Source organism: Carcharhinus amblyrhynchos, chromosome 26 (genome assembly GCF_965287045.1).
Source record: "Carcharhinus amblyrhynchos chromosome 26, sCarAmb.v2.hapA, whole genome shotgun sequence".
Classification (NCBI taxonomy): domain Eukaryota; kingdom Metazoa; phylum Chordata; class Chondrichthyes; order Carcharhiniformes; family Carcharhinidae; genus Carcharhinus; species Carcharhinus amblyrhynchos.
The window spans coordinates 1,505,667-1,530,464 of NC_137349.1; the positions used below are offsets into that span (position 1 = coordinate 1,505,667).

Below are 24,798 nucleotides of genomic sequence, written 5' to 3' on the forward strand. Positions count from 1 at the left end.
TACGTCAACAACAATGTGAGCAATAATCAAATGACCAAAGCGAAACTTCTGTATGCATGTGCATTGGGAAGCTCTGTTGCTTCACATATTGGATTAAGCAGTGATAGAGAATGATTGACTCTTGACAGCCAGCTGTGAACTACCAACCACTGTTCCTGGAAGTAAGTGGAACATATCTTGGGATTGTATCCCTTTATTAACTTTCACTCTGGCTAGTTGGTACTGCAGCAATCCGGAGTTCTGTACAACTGCTAATCCATTTATGATTGAGAGTATCATTTCAACTGATACTGCAATATTTCTGGATCTGATGCTCTATTAAGTAGACAACAATTCCAGGGACCATTTGAAGAAGACCAGGAAGTTCTCTATGTTTTAGCTAACTTTTTTTAAGAAAGTGACCAAACCAATCAACATGTACTGTGATGTTGCATGTGCTTCCATTCTTAAGTGATTTCACTGGAGAAAAAATAATTTATTGGTTGTAAAACACCTTGGGATGTTTTGATGTGACAGATAGATAGATCTGCACAACCTTTCTTCCTCCTTCACCCTTCACTTATCACCTTTTATTTCCTCGTTCTGTTTATTTGGTTTTCTATTTTCTTGTTATCGGTCCTGTTTTCCTTGATGATTGCATTTTATAAAGGAGTGCTATTGAAAGGGAACAAAGATAACGAATTGGCCAACATAAATTGTTATTCATTTAATAAATTCTGCTGATGGATTTGTTATTTTCAGTTGGATTGATTATCATATTCTCATTCAAGGTACAAATGATGACTGATCATGTCTGCAATTTTTTTATTTTCCATATACCTAATCACTAATGTAACAGAGCTCTGTTTGTGCGGGCATCAGACTGGTTAGCAGAGGACCACTCAAACTACCACTGCTGCAATATCTTCCTCACTTTGCCTGACTTTTAAGTTTTCTCCTGAACATATACTACAGCAGAAGACAAAGTAATGTATCTTTGGTGACTTTTGATGCTCAGGGTATAGTGCTCTTCTTCTGTGAGATCTCCTTGCACTGAGGTAGAACAGAGTGAAGCACATTTTCCCTTTTTTTATATTTAATTGTGTACACAGTTACTTCCTTGTGTGCAAAACCAGTGTCTAAGAACATACTAAAGTAAATTGTGTAGTGTTATTTGTTTGACATTAATTTTGCACAAGTAACGATGCATGCAATTAAATTACTATATGACTAATATGGTATTTATCATTAGTTCTGCACATCTTTCCAGTATCCAGACTAGGGTGCCTGTGTTAATCGACTATTGCATCTTCTATCAAGGCGTTGTATCATGAGATAGAATTAAGAACCTATCCCAGGCAATACTCTGCCATTGCATGTAAAAACAAATCTTCAGTGACAACTGAGATACCTTGATTTGGTGCAAGCAAATAAGTTCTTGCATCAGCTTCTCTCCTTGCAGTCGTACGCTTAATATATTTTTTGTAATCCACAGTTTTATTTCTAAAATTTAATTTGCTGTTTTTTATGTTTGTTTCACATTCTTTGAAGTATAATGATACTTGTTTCCCATTTATTAAGATGTTGTAGCATGTTTTATTAAGGTTTCATTAATGTTGGGCAATACTGTAATTGGAATTGCAAATTTCCTCAGTCAACCTTGGATTGGTGTCCTAATCATGCTTTACTTCTTTATGGCAAATGAACTAACAACACATTAAACCAGCAGGCCTTGTACTGTCAGTAATGATGATTGGGGAATCATAGAATTATAGAATCCCTACAGTGCAGAAGAAGGCCATTTGGACCATCGAGCCTGCACTGGTCACAACCCCACATATTTACCCTGCTAATCCCCCTGACACTAAGGGGCAATTTAGCATGGCCATTCAACCTAACCCACACATATTTGGACTGTGGGCGGAAACCGAAGCACCCGGAAGAAACACACAGACACAGGAAGAATGTGCAAACTCCACACAGACAGTCACCCGAGGCTGGAATTGAACCAGGGTCCGTGACACTGTGAGGCAGAAGTGTTAACCACTGTGCCGCCCATCTTAACCGTGCCTAAATACAGTAATGCAATCATCTAAAAGCAGAACCTGGAGAAGAAGATGCTGTTGAGTGAGATGGGCAATGGAAGTCATTTGGAGAAGAATGTTGCTTGGATGTGGGTGATCCTGGCTAGCTGTCCGACCTCAGTTAACCTGAGGAGATTGTGGTGAGCCTTCTTGAACCACTGCCTTCCCTGTGCTCCTTTAATAGCATTAGATAAGCAGCTCCAGGATTCTGATGCAGCAGCAGTTAAGGAATGGCAGTACATTGCCAAAGAGCATGTGTGTGAATCGGAGTGGAACTTGTATTTTCTCTGATCATTGTAGAATTAGTTTGATCTATAAAATATACAAATGCAGACTGTCACACTTCGAAGCTAATTTAGCTGTGCATGTATTTTGATAACATTATATAATAAAAAATGGTTCCTTATTTTCTGCCTGTTAAATATAGGATTATTTTAATAATTTTTGCAATTAATTTGGTTTGTTAGGACTACTTTATCAGACCCAGCCAACTTTATGAACCAGTGTGTTTGGACAGATGAACACAATGGCCAGTTCCAACTAATTTATGTAAAACATGATTTTGTAATTGCTGAAATTTTCTCCTTGAAACTACCCTCCTTAATGATGCACGGATCAGATTAGCACTTTGATTAAAGGCATGCTTCAGTCATTTTATAGCTTTTCTTTAACAAAAAAATGAAGGGTCTGATAATATGTTTAGATTCTTCTTCATAGAGACATGTTAGCTCATATCCAATGGCATGCTACATTTATTTGTAAAGAGAGTGTTAAACTATCATGGAATCTGAGGAGGAGTCTAAGCACCGAATGTGGGCATTAGGCCCACTGTCAGCGTGCTACCTCTTCTTAACGTGCAAATTTTTCTTTTTAAAATATATGTCCTTTTTTTTGGTTACTACTGAAAGAGGGGAGTAGTCTGTGCTGTAGCAGCCTGTGCTCAAATATTCAGGGTTGTATCCTTAGTAGGTTTTTTTATTGGGAAGACACAAAACTTTTGTCTTGTTTCAGGAACCCATGAACATGGTGATAGCTTGCCCCATTTGGATACCTAACTGACATTAAGACAGAAAGTGTTCCTCGGCTCAACATTTGCCAACTTGAGGGGTCCTTGACCAGTTCTGCTGTTTTTGGAACAAATCTCAACAGGAACCAATTTTCTGACTGAGAGTGGTGTTCCTAATTGTCTAATGACAGACCATAGAACTGAAAACTGCAGATGATGTGCACCGTAGGATCTTTTTGCTTGATGTCAGTGAATGTCTTTTCAGCCACAAAATGCTGGTTATTTGAGATCAATGTGGAACAATCACTCTGCAAAGGTAAAACCTATCCCTGCTGGACAGCTATGGGATAAGTACTTCTCTTTACAGTTTCCTTCCCTCTAATTTGCTCTTTATGTGGCAGTATTTCATTCCCTGCCGATAGCTATACAAAGAAAACTCCAAAGTCACAGCATGCTGCACGCTCCAACATTTGAACTTCATTTTGTACAATAATTGCATATAAATTATTTCAATCTTGCTCAAATGAATCATGTTAATAATGAGTAACATGGGTAAATTCACCACTTTTGAAAGTAGGAATGCAGTAAATATATTGTCAAATATGTGTTCATCTGTGGGGTTGGTTACAGTTGTGTAAGATGCATGTTTAGCCCTACTTCATCAGACCTTCAGTTGCAGACATACAGACTTATTAGTCCTGATATTCCACCTGGACCTTTGGGCATCCAAGGAATACAGAGTTTATCTTTAAGTCTTCACAAAATTGAAATAAAAACACCACCAAATTCATTACTTCTCAATAGTTACTACAATACTTGATTTAAAGTTTACTTATTAGTCACAAGGAGTCTCACGTTAACACTAATGAAGTTACTGTGAAAATCCCCTAGTCATCACCCCCCGGCGCCTGTTCAGTTGCACTGAGGGAGAATTTGGCATGGCCAGTTCATCTAACCTACACATCTTTGGACTGTTATCTAACATATTTAAAAACTTGTTATTTGCAGTTACGTTTGGAATGTGTAGTACAGTTAGGTCTATTGTAGTTCAGGGATATTGAAGGGAGTTGTAAACAGGGCCAGTGGTGTGGCTTTTTGAGCATCTCATAACCAATTTATGTTATTTGATTAAAAAGAAAATGATGGGCCACTGCAGATTTAAATAGCCTGTTCTCATTGAAATTAATTTGATATTAATGTTAGTTTGCACTTTCCTTTGTGCATGAACTGTCACAAATATAATCACGTATGTATGATACACGTTGTTGTTTATTAGTGGCATTAAGTGGCAAACTATTTCAGCCCATTGAGATATGTAGGGCTCGCCTTAAGCAGCAGTTGATTGTCATCTTGCTGCACCCTGATGCACTGTGTAACCAAGTAACTGAATGCCATTTTTCTCTCTCTGTGATTCAAATATTAAAATTGAAGTGTTTTGTTTGCTCACTATGTGGAAATGCGCTGGTATTTTAACAATGATTTGCATTTGTACAGCATCTTTAACATAGTTAAACATACCAAAATGCTTTATGGGTGTTCTATCAAAGAAAATTTGATATTGAACCATGTGAGATTTAAGGCAATTGGTCAAAAACTTTGTTATAAGTGGAGTTTTAAAGAAGATAGAAGAGGCATGAAGACTTTGGAAGAGAATTTCAGTTCTGAAGTCCATGTGGCTACCCATGTGGATCGATTAAAGTTGGGGTTGTGTAAGTGGCCAGGTTTGGATGATCACTAGATCTCTTGACAGTGATAAGGCTGGGAAAGGATGGGACCTTGGAGGGACCTGAAAACAAAGCTGAGTTTTAAAATCTGGCTCCCAATCTGCCAATGTCTGTGTAGATCGGAAATACCAGGTGATTTAGTGAATAAAGCTTAGTGCGAGTTAGAATATGGGCAGCAGGGATTTGGATGAGCTCAGGTTTACTAAGGGTGGTAGATAGGAGGCTAGCTAGGAAGATGTCTGAGTAGCCAAGTCTAATGGTAACAAATGTGTAGATGAGGGTTTCAGCACCATGAGTTGGGAAATGGGAAGTAAGCGCTTTTGATGATGGAGTGATTACATATTTGGAAGCTCATCTCAGAATGAAATCCAACACCAAGATTACGAATGATGTGGTTCATCCTTAGATAATTTCTAGGGAGAGAGACAGGCTTGGTGACTAGGGAATGGAATTTGTTCAAGAATCAAAGATAACGGTTTTTGTCTCTCTCCTATTTAGTTAGAGGAAATTTCAGCTCATCCAGCCGTGGTTGGTCTACAAGCGGTCTGAGAAATTAGAGGTAGTGAAGATGTAAGAAAGTTAGTGGTGGTGAGGCTGACTTGGGTATCATCCGCAAACGTGTAGAACTCAAAATTGTGTTTTCGGGATGATGTCGCCAAGACTAAGCGTGTATTCGAGAAGTAAGGAGGGACTAAGGATTGAGAAAATAGAGCAGGAAGAGAAACCAATCATTAGATAAGAATGGAATAACTTTGAGAAATTGCTCGCAGACCAGACCAAGTTAGTAATCTTTGGATGTGGTCAATTTAAATATATTCATGCACATTGCAAATCCAAGGATGGGACACTTTAAGGTTAGGAGTGTCTTGGCTCAATCAGGTTTTTTAGTTGGAGCAAATTCTCCCCATGTTGATGTGCATTTATTTCTTCCCTCCTATAACATTGAGCTGCTCAGTTGATTCAATTTCATTGTGTGCTACTTTGGGAATCTTGAAGGTTACTCTTAAATGTGGAAGCTGCTTTCCTCAATGCAGATTTAGCCCTTAATACCTGTATTTGGTAACAAAATTTTTGTGTAATATGAAATATCTCAAAAATATGGCCAGATTTTGTGTTAGTAATGACAGTGAAACAGTCAAAACTGACAGCAGTTTAGGAAGACTGCATATGCCCAGAATACCATGGAAATTCATAAATCGCTGTCTGTGAATTTTGCGTTCATCCAGTGGCTGTTGAAGCACCCACCAGAGTGCAATCAATGGAAAATCATGTGAATTGATGAAATTTCCACTATTAACACTATTTTAAACTTGTTAAAGACCCTTGAAGCAGTTACATCTTGTTGAATAAGGTGTAACTGGGTTTTTAGTACTGTATTTAATGATGTACTGCTAAACACCTTCACTGGCCCACAGAAACAAATTTTATTTGTGCAGTGCCAAATTTCACCAGAATAAATTTTATATTAATAAAATCTTTGTTTCAGCATCTTTCTTAAACTAATCATTTATTTTGCTATCTGGAATTGAAGTTAGAAGTGAGAGATGTCAAATGTTTTTAACTCTCTGCTTCGCTGTCCATGAAAACATTTAAGCGCAGCTTACCTACTTGCTGACATCACTGGTGCCGAGACATCCCCTTGTCTGGGTGCCAGATTTAAATTGCAGATGGGAATGGGAAAAACACTGCCACAAATTGCCAGATCTTTGTGGGCACCTTCCTTCGAGGTCAGCACCTTGTGCACATGTTTCAACGTTGGTTGCAAAATCTGGTCCAGTACACTCCTAAAGCCTGTGGCTATCTTCTGTTTTGGACAAAGCTAATTGTTTTTCATCTTGTTCTTTTAGGCCTCTGTTGGTAGACAGAGTCCACGTGTGGTGTTATATCGAACACAGAATCTATGTTCCTTAGAAAACGGGCTTCAGTCTGGAGGAGGTAGAGTATATCAGTCGTTAAAGAGCAGTTGTGCCTTAGTAAGAGTTGTTGAAATTGCTATAATAGTTTAGCTAATATTTTTTAATATAATAGGCCCTTGAGACTCTTGAAGAGGGATTTTTTTTTCCTGCTAGATTCTCCTGGTGATGTCACTTCTGGGGAATGTCTCAGTGTAATTATTGCATTTAAACCATTCAGAAGCTTGAGAATATTCTGCCTCTGAAATCTACACTAAATAAACAAATGGAGGAGGGGTAATAATCATGCTTTTTATGGTATTCCACTGTCCATATTATTCGTGATCTGTATAAAGAAATATTGTTCTGAACTTATAACTTTAAGATGAATTTCTGAAATTTCCCCGAATGTTGTCAAAATCTATGATTAGTAGTGTTGTACTCACTAAGGGACCCTTTTGTTTCTGGACTAGTCCTGTTTTCCTGATTATCACAGAGCCATTTGACCCCAGTTCTTTTCTTTGTCTGTCACTCTGCACATCACTCGTTCAGTCCTAGTGCTCCAAAGCAAACTGACCCTCTCTGCCCTAAAGGGTAACAAAATTATGGATAGCAATCTCTGTAACAGAAAGTGAGTTAGTACTGTTGGTGTAGGATACGATGTGGGATTTAAGTTCTGCTTTTGGTTGACCTGGATTTGACATCTGTTTCAGTCTGAACAGTTGGTCGGGAAAGGGAAGAAGTCAGTGACCAGGGAATGGTGGATGTTGAAAATCTTGGCTATAGTCTTCCATGTCTGATCTTTTTTGACTGATCCAGAACTTGATGAAGAGAAGGAAGATAGGCAACACAGAAATAGTTGTGGGTTCCTGAGCCTGCTCTAACATTTGTGGAAATCTAAGTGCAGCATATCCACAAATTCCCCTCTATCCATATTGGTTGTTGCTTCCTCAAAGAACATCAATAAATTAATCAAACATGATTTCCTTTTCACAAAAATAATTTGCTCCACTTCAGCATGTTTATTCTTGCTGACGTGTATCCTTTTAAAAGAATCTACTTTTGTTTCAATGGTGCTTTTGCAAATGCAACCCAATTTACCATTTTACATAGGATTACATAGCATAAAGGGCACAGAAATAGGCACTTTGACCCAACCAGCCAATGTTTATGTTCCACTAAATCCATCATCATAACCCTCTATTCTTCCCTCGTATGTTTGTCTAGCTTCTTCTTAATTGCACCTATACTATTTGCTTCAACCACTCCCTGTGGTAGCAGGTTCCACATTCTCGCCATTCTTTGGGGAGTACCAATTTTTTGGCCACTATCTTATATTGATGGCCTCTTTCCACAAATGAATACATTGTCTCTATCCTCCCTAACAAAACTTTCAATAATTTTTAAGACCTCTGTTAGGTCATCTTTGAACTTCTATTTAAGGGAAGAGAAACATAACCTGTTTATCTTTTCCTGATGTGTATACAATGTGCATTTCAGGTATCATTCTTGTAAATTTTCTCTGCACCTTCTCTAGTGCCTCTATCAGTGAACAGAAATGTACACAGTACTCCAGGCAGAGTCTAACCAAGATTCAATATTTACTGAAATACACTCTTAAAGGAAAATGTGTAATATTTTTCAGGAATCCTGAAAAGTTCTATAGACGTTTTTGCTTTAGCATGCAACACTTCAGCAGAACATTCACAGATCACAAGTGAATGCTTCTCATAGACAGGAATTGAGCACTGTCCAATAATAATTAACCTATAATTTGCAGCAACATGTACTGAATTACCTGAGTGCTCACCTTAGAGGATATGTAGGGTTAGTAGTTAAACGTTATGATGTGTTCCAGACACTAAAATAGCTTTGCACATTGTAATGAGTGTTTGGTTATTATTTTGGTATAAAGATAAAATTGTATTTTTATTTTTTCTTTGAACTACCAAAATGTATATACAAAGAAAATGTATTTTAAAAAAAGCTTATTAACAATTTTTAACGATTACTGTTTTTTTTCCATTAGTTCCCAATTCTTTCTGAATCGTATATTATTTTTTAGGCTGAACAAATGTGTGGAAGAGAATATGTAATTGTTATTTTTCATTTTTGTCTTTTAAGCTGGCTCAATGGGCTCAGCAGATCACAGATTCAACTTGGCCGATATCCTGTCTCACAATTACCCACCTCAGGAAGAGGAAGAGACGCCTGAAGCTGATAAATCATTTGAGGATCTGGAAAGGGTAAATTCATGTTAAGAATTTTCAAACTTTGAAATTCTGAGTGCCATACAGGCGCTGAGTGCCTTACATACAGGTGTAAGCCCTATTGTAATTTTGTTCAGGAACTAGATGTGTATCCGTATTATCTGTAGGACACTCAAAATTGTTGTAGCATTTCATCCTTGTTTCCATTCACCTGCCATTTCCTCCTTTTAGAGAATCGTTTGTGCATGATTATGCACTGTAGCTACAAGATAAATTTGGAAAAGATAGATGAACTGCAGAATTTGTTGAATGTTAAAACACTGTTTTTCTTTGATAATTGAAGGCAGGTACAGGAATCACCTAGATGTTCAGTACTGCAGCCACTCAATCCAGTTGTTGGTATATGACTATGGTTTACTCTGAATAGTTGCCTATTTTGCACTGAAAAAAAACCATCCAATAAGCTGATGGTTTTGGTTTATTCATAGAATATGGGCTTGTTGGAAAGGTCAGTATTTATTGTCCATTCCTAACTGCCTTTGAGATTAAGCTCAATGGCTTGCTAGGTCATTTCAAAAGGCAGTTAAGAATAAATCACATTGTTGTGTGTCCGGAGTCACATGTAGGCCAGACTGGGTAAGGACAACATTTGTTTTGTCTAGCATATGAATCTGTCGGGGTTTTGTGCTATTTTGGTAGCTTTGTGATCACTATTACTACTTTTATCCTTATAATTCCAGATTTATTTAATTAACTGAAAATAAATTGCTCAACTGCTGTAGATTTAAACTCATTCTCCAAATCATTAGTCCTGCATTGCTTTTTCATTTACATAGCCACTCTGCTACAGTGTTCAATAAAATAAATAAGCTAATACTAAAGAAATTGGAATTCAAAAATTTGAATTAAGTGCAGGTTGTGTGTGAACATAAGAACATAAGAAATAGGAGCAGGAGTAGGCCATCAAGCTCTTCGAGCCTGCCCCACCATTCAATAAGATCATGGCTGATCTGAAGTGGATCAGTTCCACTCTCCTGCTTTCTCCCCATAACCCTTAATTCCCTTGTCTGTCAAAAACCTATCTACCCATGACTTAAATATATTTAGTGAGGTAGCCTCCACCACTTCAACGGGCACAGAATTCCAGAGATTCACCACCCTTTGAGTGAAGAAGTTCCTCCTCAACTCCGATCTAAACTGCACCCCCCCTTATCTTGAGGCTGAGCCCTATCCTGCTATCCTTTCTAAGCGGGAAGAATCTCTCTACCGCTATCCTATCCATCCCTTTCATTATCTTATACGTCTCTATAAGATCCCCCCTCATCCTTCTAAACTCCAACGAGTACAGACCCAGTCTTTTTAGTCTCTCTTCATAGTCCAACCCCCTCATCTCCGGTATCAGCCTAGTGAACCTCCTCTGCACTCCCTCCAAGGCCAAAATATCCTTGCGTAAGTGCGGCGACCAAAACTGCACACAGTATTCCAGCTGCGGCCTCACCAGTACCTTGTACAGTTGCAGCAAGACATCCCTGCTTTTATATTCTATCCCCCTCGCTACAAAGGCCAGCATCCCATTTGCTTTCTTGATCACCTGCTGCACCTGCAGGCTGGGTTTTTGCGACTCATGCACAAGGACCCCCAGGTCCCTCTGCACCGTAGCATGCTGCAGCTTTTCGCCCTTTAAATAGTAATCCCTCCTACTATTATTTCTGCCAAGGTGGATAACCTCACACTTGCTAACATTATACTCCATCTTCCAGGTCCTCGCCCACTCGCTCAGCCTATCCAGATCCCTCTGCAGACTTTCCACACCCTCCACGCAATTTGCTCTACCACTCATCTTCATGTCATCAGCAAATTTCGTCACCCTACAGTCAGCCCCCTCTTCCAGATCATCTATATAAATGGTAAATAGCTGAGGCCCCAGCACCGATCCCTGCGGCACTCCACTAGTCACCAACCGCCAATCAGAATAGCACCCATTGATACCAACTCTCTGCTTCCTATTAGACAACCAATCCTCTATCCACGCTAATGCCTTACCCCCAACTCCGTGCACCCTAACCTTCTGTAGCAACCTTTTATGAGGCACCTTATCAAATGCCTTTTGAAAATCTAGAAACATCACATCCACCGGTTCCCCTCTGTCTACCACACTGGTCACATCCTCATAGAAATCCAATAAATTTGTCAAACACGACTTCCCCTTAATGAATCCATGCTGCGTCTGCTCCAGAAAGGAATGTTTTGATAGAGCAGACGCAGCACAGGCGATACTGTGATGATACTGTGCCTTTAAGAAATGTATTTTGATCATGTTTCTTGTGCAAGATCTGTTTTAGCAGTTTGTTTTATTGTTGGTGCCATTTTGTCTGCATCTGCAACCCTTATGTTACTGCAGCAGCATAATTGACTTAATTGCTCTAATGTTTGTTTTAATCTAGCCTAAAGCAGGTTTGTTATTTTAGTGTTTTCCCCTGTATTTTCAGAGTAAGTAGTGTTTGATTAGGTTGATAGACAAGTACAGTCACATAACTAGGCTTACACAGAAAAATCTAGTCAGTTGCTGCTTAGACGCTGCAGAGAGAAGTAGCCCTTTTTCTTTCTGAAGCTTGGGATCTGCCAGAGGCTAAGTTTATTTATCTGAAGTTTTGCTATTTGCAGATCTATTCTTTGGAAATAGCTGTATGGGAGTCAGGAGACAGATGTCTCTTTGTTTCTGTCCAGAGGGGTTAAAAGGCTGGAAATGTAGTATCCACATGAACATATCAGTTTTGTGCTGATTCTGAAGGTGTCTATGAGGATACTGCTTACATTGGAATTGCAGAGATGGACAGCTGTTAAGAATTATACTTAGTCGTGTTTAAGTCATTTAATTGGTAAAAGTTGTGCTAATTCTCTTGTATATTCTAACTGTGTTCTCAAATAAAGTTTGTTTTAATAAGAGCTTCCTAGTGGGTCACTCAAATCATACCTGGAGCAAAACGCCTTATGCTCACCCTGATGCCAAAAATAAACAAAATTGGAGTCTAGGTTACCTTCATAACACACCATGGAGTTTCTGATCTGGTCTCAAACAAATTGAGGGCTCTTGGCAGGATTAAAATTTATAGTTCCTTGTTTGGTTTAGGATTATTGGATTCAAAGACAGTAAGTGGTGAGTATTTGTGTTACCTCTTCAGGTGTTGCATTTGGTTGGTTTAAATAGGGAGTGCCTTGTGGACTCATGGATCTTTCAGTAGCTAAAGTTTTCCTGGGAGTGGAAGAAGTCATTTGGGGTGACTCACAAAAGATAGTTAAAGCAAAGCTTTTGGAAGTGGCAAATTGACATTACCTGAAGAGATGAGGAAGATGGAGATATCTTCAGTGCTAGTTCAGCATTTAAAATTGCCAGAAATAAGGTCGGAAACATTGGAAATGGCTGGAATTCAATTACAAATGAAACAGCTTGAATTAGAAGCCAACAAAAAAGAGAAAGTAGCAAAAGTGAGGCAACTGCAGCAGAAAAAGAGAGAGGAAAAAAGTAACTGAAACAGCTTGAACATGAAAAAGAAATGAAACAGTTTGAATTGCAATCAAAAACTGAAGAAAAAGAGTTTTTAAACTTTGGAAATTGGAACTGAAAAATGGACATAAACTTAAAATGATAGAGGTAATGGTTTAAGCTGGGAGTTGTGATGAGGACAAGTGAACCCATTGTAGTCAAAGGCCTGGTGGGGATTTATGTAAATATGTCCGTGCATTGCCAGCATTTGATCGGGAAGATGTAGAAGCCTTTGTCATTTTATTTGAGAAAGTAGCTAAACAAATGAAATGGCCAGAGACAATCTGGGTATTGTTGATTCAGCTAAAGCTGGTAGGTTGAGCTAGTGAGGTGTTTATGTCTCTTATCAGAGGTGATGTATAGGGATTATAATGAGATGAAAAAAACCTCTTGAGTGCATATGAACTAGTGCCTGAAGCCTACAGACAATGGTTTAGAAATCTAAGGAAGGGACCAGGTTAAACAAACATAGTATTTGATAGAATCGAACAAAGTAATTTTGGCAGCTGGATAAGGACTTTGAAAAAAGGTCAGAATACGATACTAGGGAAATGGCAATTTTGGAGGAGGAGTTTAAAAATTTACTTCCTGAGTAGTGAGATCTCATGTCGAAGAGTAGAGGATTAAAACTGCAAGGTTGGCAGCTAAAATGGCAGATGATTGAGTTAGTTCATAAATAGAAGTTTAGTTTTTGACATCAGTTTCAGTCTATGAGGGATTGAAACTGGGGAAAGGGAGATCCTCAGGTGGTAAAGGCAAAGGAGATCTTGGTTAAAAAGGAAAGATAATTTACCACAGGTTTAAAGAAAGGAAACACGTGAGAGTGGAAGAGAAATAAAAAGCCTCAGATGTTTTTACTCTAATAAGGTAGGACACATAAAGTTGCAGTGTTAGGGTTTAAGGAAAGCACTGGAAAGACAGATGTTAAATTTAAAGTTTATTTATTTTTTATTTTGTTAGTCCCAAGTAAGGCTTACATTAACACAACAATGAAGTTACTGTGAAATTCCCCGAGTCACCACACTTTGGTGCCTGTTCGGGTCAATACGCTTAACCAGCATGTCTTTCAGACTATGGAAGGAAACTGGAGCACTCGGAGAAAGCCCACACAGAGATGGGGAGAACATGCAAACTCCAGACAGACAGTGACCCAAGCCAGGAATTGAACCCAGATCCCTGGTGCTGTGAGTTAGTAGAGCAGAAGAATGTTATGCTACAGACAAAGGGAAAGGACAACAATGTGAAGTGGGACTGTTTGTTGAAACTGTACCTTCATTCAAACTAAACTGCTAGAATAATAGATCTGCAGTTTGCACAGACGTGAATACCCAGGGAACAGTACTGCTCACAGCTGGATTCAAGGAAATTACGATGGTTTTCACAGCAGCCTAACTGCCATTGTGATCTCTGGAATCATGGTTGCAATGGGTTCTGACAGCAAGGAAGACAATCTGCTGTGTGTTTTTGTCAAATAATACACAGAAATTGATACTGAAGATCCAGAACAAATAAAGCAGTTAGATTGCCTGACAGAAGAATGAAGGCCAATTAATAAGAAAAGGAACAGAGACCTTTCTAGATGGCCCTGACTCCACATGGTGTGAAGCTGAGAAAATACGCAATGGAAGAGGCTCTCTTTGACAAAATCTGTGAAGCAGTTCATTCTTCAGAGAGAAGATTATTTTATTTTGACAACTCTGAAATTCAAAAACAGTGGTTGGATTCAGCGAGGGAAATTAAAAATCAAATCCGAAGTTGTTTGTCCCAGTTTGCATCCGTTGTAAATTTTTACCTTCCTGACGCTGCCTAGCTCCCTGAAGACATTATCAGAATTAATTTATACTTGTAAAGATGAAATTAAGCTCAGACTGGGAGTCATTGCAGGTTTAAGGACTGAAGGAGATTTTTGGTGAGGAAAGTGGAAGCAGCTGAACAATGGCTACGTGTCAGGAAAGAAGGAAGAGAGAATGTGATAGCCAATGCTTTATCACAACATTGATACAAAAAGAAGATATGCTGATTGGTGGGAGGAAAGGACTGCAATAGACTATACTACTGTTATGTTTGTATTTATTTGAGTACCAATAGTGTGAAACTAGAGTATTTGAAAAATTAAGCCATCTTTTCATATTGATTGTTCATTTCTTTCTTAAGGGAGGAACTGTGATGACACTGTGCCTTTATAAAATATATTTGGGCCATGTTTCTTGTGCAGGATCTGTTTTTAGCGTTGTATGTTATTATCGGTAGCATTTTGTCTACATCTGGCAGCCCTGTTGTTACTTCAACAGCATGATTGGTCTTAATTGCTACAATGTTTGTTTTAATATAAACTAATGTAAGCTTGTTATTTTAGTGTTTTCCTCGGGGTTTTCAGAGTGGTACTTGATTGAGAGGTACGGTCATACGACTGGGTGGCACTAGGCTTATACAAAAAAACAAGTCAGTTGCTGTTTGGATGCTGCAGAGCGAGGTAGCCATTTTCCTCTCTGAAGTTTGGAGACTGGGATCTGCCAGTGACTAGGTCTATTTCTCTGAAGTTCTGCTGTTTGAGGATATATCCTTCTCCGGAAATTGCTGTATGGGAGTCTGAAGACAAGTGTTTCTCTGTCCAGAAGGGTCAAACATCTGGAAACGTAGCATCCACATGAGCATTTATATCTATTTTCTGCTGGTTCTGAAAATGTCTATGAGGATATTGCTTACATTGTACCTATAGAGATGGATAGCTGTTAAGAACATAAGAAATAGGAGCAGGAGTAGGCCATCTAGCCCTTAGAGCCTGCCCCGCCATTTCATAAGATCATGGCTGATCTGAAGTGAATCAGTTCCACTTTCCCGCTTGTCCCCCATAACCCTTAATTCCCTTGTCTATTAGAAATCTATCTACCCGTGACTTAAATATATTCAGTGAGGTAGCCTCCACCATTTCAATGGGCAGAGAATTCCAGAGACTCACCACCCTTTGAGTGAAGAAGTTCCTCCTCAACTCTGTTCTAAACTGCGCCCCCCCTTATTTTGAGGCTGTGTTCTTTAGTTCTGCTATCCTTACTAAGCGGGAAGAATCTCTCTACCTCTACCCTATCTAGCCCCTTCATTATCTTGTAAGTCTCTATAAGACCCCCCATCAGCCTTCTAAACTCTAACAAGTACAGACCCAGTCTATACAATCTCTCTTCATAAGCTAACCCCCTCATAGAACATAGAACACTACAACACAAACAGGCCCTTCGGCCTACGAGTTGCGCCGATCACATCAACACCTATCTATAACCCCCAATCCCATAAAACCCCATATACTCATCCAGAAGTCTTTTAAAAGACCCCAGCGAGTTCGCCTCCACCACCACTGACGGCAGCCGATTCCACTCACTCACCACCCTCTTGAGTGAAAAACTTACCCCTAACATCACTTCTGTACTTTCCTCCCCGCACCTTAAATCTGTGTCCTCTCCTAGTGACCATTTCAACCCGGGGAAATAGCCTCTGAGAATCCACCCTATCCATTCCTCTCAACATTTTATAAACCTCTATCAGGTCGCCTCTCAACCTTCATCTCTCCAGGGAAAAGAGACCCAGCTCCCTCAACCTAACTTCATAAGGCAGCCTCCCAGTCCAGGCAACATCCTTGTAAATCTCCTCTGTACCCTTTCAATAGCTTCTACGTCTTTCCTATAGTGAGGCGACCAGAACTGCGCACAGTACTCCAAATGAGGCCTGACAAGGGTCTTATAAAGTTGCAGCATTACCTCCCGACTCCTAAACTCAATCCCTCGATTAATGAAGGCCAGTACACCAAACGCCTTCTTGACCACCTCTTCCACCTGCGAGGCCGATTTAAGAGTCCTGTGGACCCGGACCCCAAGATCCTTCTGCTCTTCAACACTACTAAGACTCCTGCCCTTGATAGTGTACTCGTTCATCCCATTGGTCCTGCCAAAATGGACCACTACGCATTTATCCGCGTTGAAGTCCATCTGCCACTTCTCCGCCCAGTCCTGCATCCTATTTATGTCCTGCTGCAACTCTTGACATCCTTCCAGACCATCCACAACACCACCGACCTTCGTGTCATCAGCGAACTTACTTACCCATCCCTCCACTTCCTCATCCAGGTCATTTATGAAAATGACAAACAGCAAGGGTCCTAGAACAGATCCCTGGGGCACTCCACTGGTGACTGACCTCCATTCAGAAAAAGACCCATCCGCAACCACTCTCTGCCTTCTGCAGGCAAGCCAGTTCTGGATCCACAAGGCCAAAGCCCCTTGGATCCCATGCCCTCTCACCTTCTCAAGAAGTCTTGCATGGGGGACCTTATCAAACGCCTTGCTGAAGTCCCTCATCTCCGGTATCAGCCTGGTGAACCTTCTCTGTACTCCCTCCAAAGCCAATATATCCTTTCTCAAATGCGGGGACCAAAACTGCACACAGTACTCCAGTTGCGGCCTCACCAGTGCCCTGTACAGTTGCAGCAAGACCTCCCTGCTTTTATATTCTATCCCCCTCGCTATAAAGGCCAACATTCCATTCGCCTTCTTGATCACCTGCAGACTGGGTTTTTGCGACTCATGCACAAGGACCTCCAGGAACCTCTGCACCGTAGCATGCTGCAGCTTTTCACCCTTTAAATAATAATCCCTCCTACTATTATTTCTACCAAAGTGGATAACCTCACATTTGCCAACATTGTACTCCATCTGCCAGGTCCTCGCCCACTCACTGAGCCTATCCAGATCTCTCTGCAGACTTTCCGTACCTTCCACGCAATTTGCTTTTCCACTCATCTTCGTGTCATCAGCAAATTTTGTTACCCTACACTCAGCCCCCTCCTCCAGATCGTCTATGTAAATGGTAAACAGTTGAGGCCCCAGCACCGATTCCTGCGGCACTCCACTAGCCACCAACTGCCAACCAGAAGAGCACCCATTGATTCCAACCCTCTGCTTCCTGTTAGACAACCAGTCCTCAATCCACGAGACAACCAACCCTCAATCCATTACGAATTGTGTTTTGTCATGTTTAAGTAATTTAGTTGGTAAAAGGTGCGCTTTTTTTTGGTTATATTCTAAATATGTTCTTAAATAAAGTTTGTTTTTAATAAAAACTTCTAGTAGGTCAATTTAATTATACCTAGAATAAAAAAAATTATGTTCACCTGAATGCCAAAAATAAAAATGTTGATGTCTACACTAACTTCACAATATACCTTGGAGTTTCTGATCTGGTCCCTTACACCTATATAACAAAATTGTCAATCAAGGCGAACGATATGATTTCATCTAGCCTTGCCTTTTGTAGCTTCATTCGTGTTCTGCCATGTTCTTTTACAGTGATTCATGAATGCTTCTTTTAACGTCTTTACACAGGAAAGTGATGTGCCTTTCGAAGAACTTCTAGCACTTTATGGTTATGAAGCATCCGACCCAATCTCGGAGCATGAAAGTGAGGGCAGCTCACCCAGTGAGCTTGCTGATAACTTGCCGGATATGACTCTGGATAAGGTACTCATTTCTGGAGATGTTGAGATCCTTTTGATTGTTTTTAAAGCTGTCAGCCAATTGAGGACAACATTTACTTACACCTTCATAGTAAGCTAGTGGATCTCCCTTGACATGGCACATATTGATCAAAGAAAAATGTGAAAGTTTATGGGAGATCTGATACAAAGTGAAGAAGAAAATGGATGCTGAAGGTTTTGGATTGGTTGCTAAGAAAATGTGATTCACTGATCAGGAAGAGTGGTTTTATGTTATAGGCACATTTTAAGTTCATGTGTTATGATCAAAACTCTTAAACATAAGTAATCGATAATAGATTTCATGTCTGATTAATGTGGAGTGGGTTTTAATTAGTGGGGAATTCGATGATGTTAATGCCATTGAATTTCACTAAAGCTGGTTAGACTTTCTCTTGTTGGAGATGGCTATTGCCAGCTACTTATATGATGCAAATGTTACTTGCCAGCTATTAGGGACAAGAAAGGTTGTTGCAGGTTCCGGGGTTTAGATGTTTCAGTAAGATCAGGAAAGGTGGTAAGAGAGAGGGAGATGTGGCATTGTTAGTCAGGGACAGTATTACAGTGACAGAAAGGACGTTTGATGAGGACTCATTGACTAAGGTAGCATGGGCTGAGGTTAGAAAAAGGAAAGGAGAGGTCACCCTGTTGGGAGTTTTCTATAGGCCTCCGAAAAGTTCCAGAGATGTGGAGGAAAGGATTGTAAAGATGATTCTGGATAGCAGCAAAAGTAACAGGGTAATTGTTATGGGTGATTTTAACTTTACAAATATTGACTGGAAAAGCTATAGTTCGAGTACATAGAACATAGAACACTACAGCACAAACAGGCCCTTCGGCCCACTAGTTGCGCCAATCACTTCTATACCTACTAAGCCATAGACCTATCTATAACCCCCAATCCCATTAGATCCCATATACTCATCCAGAAGTCTTTGAAAAGACCCCAGTGAGTTCGACTCTACCACCACCACCTACGGCAGCCGATTCCATTCACTCACCACCCTCTGAGTGAAAAACTTACCCCTAACGTCTCCTCTGTACTTGCTTCCCTGCACCTTAAATCTGTGTCCTCTCGTCGCGACCATTTCAGCCCTGGGAAATAGCCTCTGAGAATCCACCCTATCTATTCCTCTCAACATCTTATAAACCTCTATCAGGTCGCCTCTCAACCTTCGTCTCTCCAGGGAGAAGAGTCCCAGCTCCCTCAACCTATCTTCATAAGGCATGCCTCCCAATCCAGGCAACATCCTTGTAAATCTCCTCAGCACCCTTTCAATAGCTTCCATGTCCTTCCTATAGTGAGGCGACCAGAACTGCACACAGTACTCCAAGTGGGGTCTGACAAGGGTCTTATAAAGTTGCAGCATTACCTCCCGACTCCTAAACTCAGTCCCTCGATTATTGAAGGCCAGTACACCATACGCCTTCTTGACCACATCCTCCACCTGCGAGGCCGATTTAAGAGTCCTATGGTCCCGGACCCCAAGATCCCTCTGCCCTTCAACACAGCTAAGACTCCTAAATGGATATGATCTGGTGGCCATTACAGAGACGTGACTGCAAGGTGACAGGGACTGGGAGCTGAATGTCCAGGGATATCAAGTGTTTAGGAAGGATAGGCAGGAGGAAAAAGGGGGGGGCATAGCTCTGCTGATTAAGGATAGCATCAGGGTGGTAGTAAGGGATGATATAGGAACCAAAGAGCAGAACGTGGAATCGTTGTGGGTAGAGATTAGGAACAGCAAAGGGAGGAAGACGCTGGTGGGTGTCGTTTATAGGCCCCCAAATAATGATCTGGAGGTGGGGCGGGCTGTTAACGCGCAAATAAATGCGGCGTGCAGGAATGGGACAGCGATAATTATGGGGGATTTCAATCTACATATTGATTGGTCGACCCATGTTGGACGCGGTGGGCTTGAGGAGGAGTTCTTCGAATGCTGCCGGGATAGTTTCCTCGAACAATGTGTGTTGGAGCCGACAAGGGAGCGAGCTATCTTGGATCTGGTGTTATGTAATGAGGCGGGTAGAATTAGGGACCTTGTGGTGAAGGATCCTCTTGGGAAGAGTGATCATCGTATGGTGGAGTTTCTGATGCAGATGGAGGAGGAGAAAGTGGGTTCCCGGACATGTGTCCTTTGTTTGAACAGAGGGGAGTACGGTAGGATGAGAGAGGAATTGGCGAATGTTGATTGGGGGAGTGCGTTGGAAGGTAGGTCTGCTGAGGAACAGTGGAGGATCTTTAAGAAGATCTTTCTTGGTGCTCAGCAGAAATTTATTCTGATGGTTAAAAAGGATCGTGGGAGGAGAGATAATCAGCCGTGGATAACGAAGGAGGTGAAGGAAAGTGTTAAATTAAAAGCAGATGCATTTAGAGTAGCTAAGAGTAGTGGGTTAGAAGAGGATTGGGAGAGGTTTAAATGTCAACAAAGAATGACAAAGAAGTTGATAAAGAAGGGTAGGATAAACTATGAAGCTGGGCTAGCGCTTAATATAAAAAAGGATAGCAAGAGTTTTTATAAATACATAAATACATACCCTGGCCAGGGTGAACGTTGGACCCTTAGAGGATGAGAGGGGGGACTTGGTGGTAGGGGATGGGGAAATGGCTGAGGCCCTGAATAACTTCTTTGTTTTGGTCTTCACAGAGGAGGACGTGAATAATTTGCCGGGTGTTAGCGATGGAAAGATGGTAGGAGTGGAGGGCCTGAATGACATTATTGTTACTAGAGAGGCGGTGCTCGACAGACTGGAGGGACTGATTGTGGACAAGTCCCCAGGACCGGATGGAATGCATCCAAGGATTCTGAAGGAGATGGCGGAGGTGATAGTGGATGCCTTGGTGATTATTTTCCAAACGTCGCTGGATTCCGGGGAAGTGCCGGAAGATTGGAAAACGGCTAATGTTATGCCGTTGTTTAAGAAGGGTGGCAGGCAAAAGGCGGGGAATTATAGGCTGGTTAGTTTAACGTCTGTTGTAGGAAAAATGTTAGAATCCGTGATCAAGGAGAAAATAGTGAGGCATCTTGAGGAGAATTGTTTGGTAGAGCAGACGCAGCACGGTTTCGTTAAGGGGAAGTCGTGTCTGACAAATTTATTGGAGTTCTATGAGGATGTGTCTAGGGCGGTGGATAGAGGAGAGCTGGTGGATGTGGTGTTTCTTGATTCTCAGAAGGCGTTTGACAAGGTGCCTCACAAGAGGTTATTACAGAAGGTCAGGGGGCATGGAGTTGGGGGTAGGGTGTTAGCGTGGATAGAGGATTGGCTGTCAAATAGGAGGCAGAGAGTGGGGGTCAATGGGTGCTATTCGGATTGGCGGTTGGTGACTAGTGGAGTGCCCCAGGGGCCTCAGCTATTCACCATTTATATAGATGATCTGGAGGAGGGAACCGAGTGTATGGTGTCGAAATTTGCTGATGACACCAAGATTGGTGGAACGGCAAATTGTGCAGAGGGTGTGGAGGGTCTGCAGAAGGATCTAGATAGGCTGGGCGAATGGGCCAGGAACTGGCAAATGGAATTTAATGTTGGCAAATGTGAGGTTGTCCACTTTGGTAGGAATAATGGTAGGAAGGACTATTACTTGCGTGGCGAAAAACTGCAGCAGGCGACGGTGCAGATGGACCTCGGGGTCCTTGTGCATCAGTCGCAAAAACCCAGCTTGCAGGTGCAGCAGGTGGTCAGGAAGGCGAATGGGATGCTGGCCTTCATTGCGAGGGGGATTGAATGTAAAAGTAGGGAGGTCTTGCTGCAGCTGTATAGGGCACTGGTGAGGCCGCAGCTGGAGTACTGTGTGCAGTTTTGGTCGCTGCACTTACGCAAGGATATTTTGGCCTTGGAGGGAGTGCAGAGGAGGTTTACTAGGCTGATGCCAGAGTTGAGGGGGTTGAACTATGAGGAGAGGCTGAATAAACTAGGCTTGTACTCGTTAGAGTTTAGAAGAATGAGGGGAGATCTCATTGAGACGTACAAGATGTTGAATGGGATGGATAGGATAGAGATGGAGAGGCTCTTCCCGCTCAGAAAGGACAATAGGACTAGAGGGCACAGCCTCAAGATAAAGGGGGGGGCGGTTTAGAATGGAGTTGAGGAGGAACGTCTTTACTCAACGGGTGGTGAATCTCTGGAATTCTCTGCCCATTGAGGTGGTGGAGGCTGCCTCGCTCAATATTTTTAAGACACGGGTTGATGGGTTTTTGATAGGCATGGGGATTATGGGTTATGGGGAGAGGGCGGGAATGTGGAACTGAGCCACGACAGATCAGCCATGATCTTATTGAATGGCGGGGCAGGCTCGAGGGGCTGGATGGCCTACTCCTGCTCCTATTTCTTATGTTTTTATGTTCATCCCATTGGTCCTGCCAGAATGGCCCACTACACATTTATCTACATTGAAGTCTGTCTGCCGCTTCTCTGCCCAGTCTTGCATCCTATCTATGTCCCGCTGCAACTTCTGACATCTCTCCAGACCATCCAGAACACCACCAACCTTCGTATCGTCTGCGAACTTACTAACCCATCCCTCCACTTCCTCATCCAGGTCATTTATGAAAATGACAAACAGGAAGGATCCTAGAACAGATCTCTGGGGCACTCCACTGGTGACCAACCTCCATGCAGAAAAAGACCCATCCACAACCACTCTCTGCCTTCTGCAAGCAAGCCAGTTCTGGATCCACAAGGCCAAAGCCCCCTGGATCCCATGCCCTCTCACCTTCTCAAGAAGTCCTGCATGGGGGACCTTAACAAATGCCTTGCTGAAGTCCATGTAAACCACGTCTACCGCTCTTCCTTTGTCAATGTGCTAAGTCACATTCTCAAAGAACTCAACTAGGCTCGTAAGGCACGATTTGCCCTTGACAAAACCATGAGTACTTTAGATGGGTAGTTTTTGACCAATGTGTGCAGGAGGGTTTCCTGACACAATATGTAGATAGGCCAACAAGAGGCGAGGCTACATTGGATTTGGTACTGGGTAATGAACCAGGCCAGGTGTTAGATTTGGAGGTTGGTGAGCACTTTGGTGATAATGACCACAATTCGGTTACGTTTACATTAACGATGGAAAGGGATAGGTATATACCACAGGGCAAGAGTTATAGCTGGGGGAAAGGAAATTATGATGCGATTAGGTGAGATTTAGGGTGCATAGGATGTGGAAGGAAACTGCAGGGGATGGGCACAATTGAAATGTGGAGCTTGTTCAAGGAACAGCTACTGCGTGTCCTTGATAAGTATGTACCTGTCAGGCAGGGAGGAAGTGGTCGAGTGAGGGAACCGTGGTTTACTAAAGAAGGTGAATAACTTGTGAAGAGGAAGAAGGAGACTTATGTCAAAATGAGACGTGAAGGCTCAGTTAGGGTGCTTGAGAGTTACAAGTTAGCCAAAAAGGACCTAAAGAGAGAGCTAAGAAGAGCCAAGAGGGGACAAGAGAAGTCTTTGGCAGGTAGGATCAATGAAAATCCTAAAGCTTTCTATAGGTATATCAGGAATAAAAGAATGATTAGAGTAAGATCGGGGCCAGTCAAGGACAGTCGTGGGAAGTTGTGTGTGGAGTCCGAAAAGATTGGAGAGGCTCGTAATGAATATTTTTCATCAGTATTCACACAGGTAGAAGACAGTGTTGTCGTGGAGAATACTGACATACAGGCTGTAAGGATAGACAAGATTGAGGTTCATAAGGAGGAGGTGTTAGCAATTCTGGAAAGTATAAAATTAGATAAGTCCCCTGGGCCGGATGGGATTTATCCTAGGATTCTTTGGGTGGCTAGGGAGGAGATTGCCGAGCCTTTGGCTTTGATGTTTAGGTCGTCATTGTCTACAGGAATAGTGCCAGAAGACTGGAGGATAGCAAATGTTGTCCCCTTGTTCAAGAAGGGGAGTAGAGACCGTCGTGGGAATTATAGACCAGTGAGCCTTACTTCTGTTGTGGGCAAAGTTTTGGAAAGGATTATAAGAGGTAGGATTTATAATAATCTAGAAAGGAATAATTTGATTAGGGATAGTCAGCACGGTTTTGTGAAAGGTAGGTCGTGCCTCACAAACCTTTATTGAGTTCTTTGGGAAGGTGACCAAAGAGGTGGATGAGGGTAAAGCAGTTGATGTGGTATATGTGGATTTCATTAAAGCGTTTGATAATGTTTCCCCGATAAGCTATTGCAGAAGATACAGAGGCATGGGATTGAGGGTGATTTAGCGGTTTGGATCGGAAATTGGCTAGCTGCAAGAAGATAGAGGGTGATGGTTGATGGCAAATGTTTACCTGGAGTTCATTTACTAGTGGTGTACTGCAAGGATCTATTTTGGGGTCACTGCTGTTTGTCATTTTTATAAATGACCTAGTTGAGGCTGTAGAAGGATGGGTTAGTATATTTGCAGATGATACTAAAGTCGGTGGAGTTGTGGACAGTGCGGAAGGATGTTGTAGGTTACAGAGGGACATAGATAAGCTGCAGAGCTGGGCTGAGAGGTGGCAAATGGAGTTTAATGCGGAAAAGTGTGAAGTGATTAACTTTGGAAGGAGTAACACAACTACAGAGTACTGAACTAATGGTATGTTACTTGGCAGTGTAGTTGAGCAGAGGGATCTCGGTGTCCATGTACATAGATCCCTGAAAGTTGGCACCCAGTTTGATAGTGTTGTTAAGAAGGCATGTTAGCTTTTATTGGTAGAGGAATTGAGTTTAGGAGCCATGAGGTCATGTTGCAGCTGTACAAAACTCTGATGTGGCCGCAGTTGGAGTATTGCGCACAGTTCTGGTCACCGCATTATAGGAAGGATGTGGAAGCATTGGAAAGGGTGCAGAGATTTACCAGGATGTTGCCTGGTATGGTGGGAAGG

The 24,798-nt window shown here is 41.6% G+C and overlaps 1 protein-coding gene across 2 annotated transcripts in view; it reads left to right on the forward strand.

The window, feature by feature from the left end:
- LOC145358501 (mesoderm induction early response protein 2-like) overlaps window positions 1–24,798 on the forward strand; it is a 70,756-nt gene that overhangs the window by 4,139 nt on the left and 41,819 nt on the right. For both annotated transcript variants that reach the window (XM_080212616.1, XM_080212617.1), the window contains exons 2-4: window positions 6,641–6,728; window positions 8,810–8,931; window positions 17,809–17,943. In XM_080212616.1, coding sequence (XP_080068742.1) covers window positions 8,818–8,931; window positions 17,809–17,943 — 249 coding nt within the window. In that variant the 5' untranslated portion in view covers window positions 6,641–6,728; window positions 8,810–8,817. The remainder of the gene's footprint in view (window positions 1–6,640; window positions 6,729–8,809; window positions 8,932–17,808; window positions 17,944–24,798) is intronic.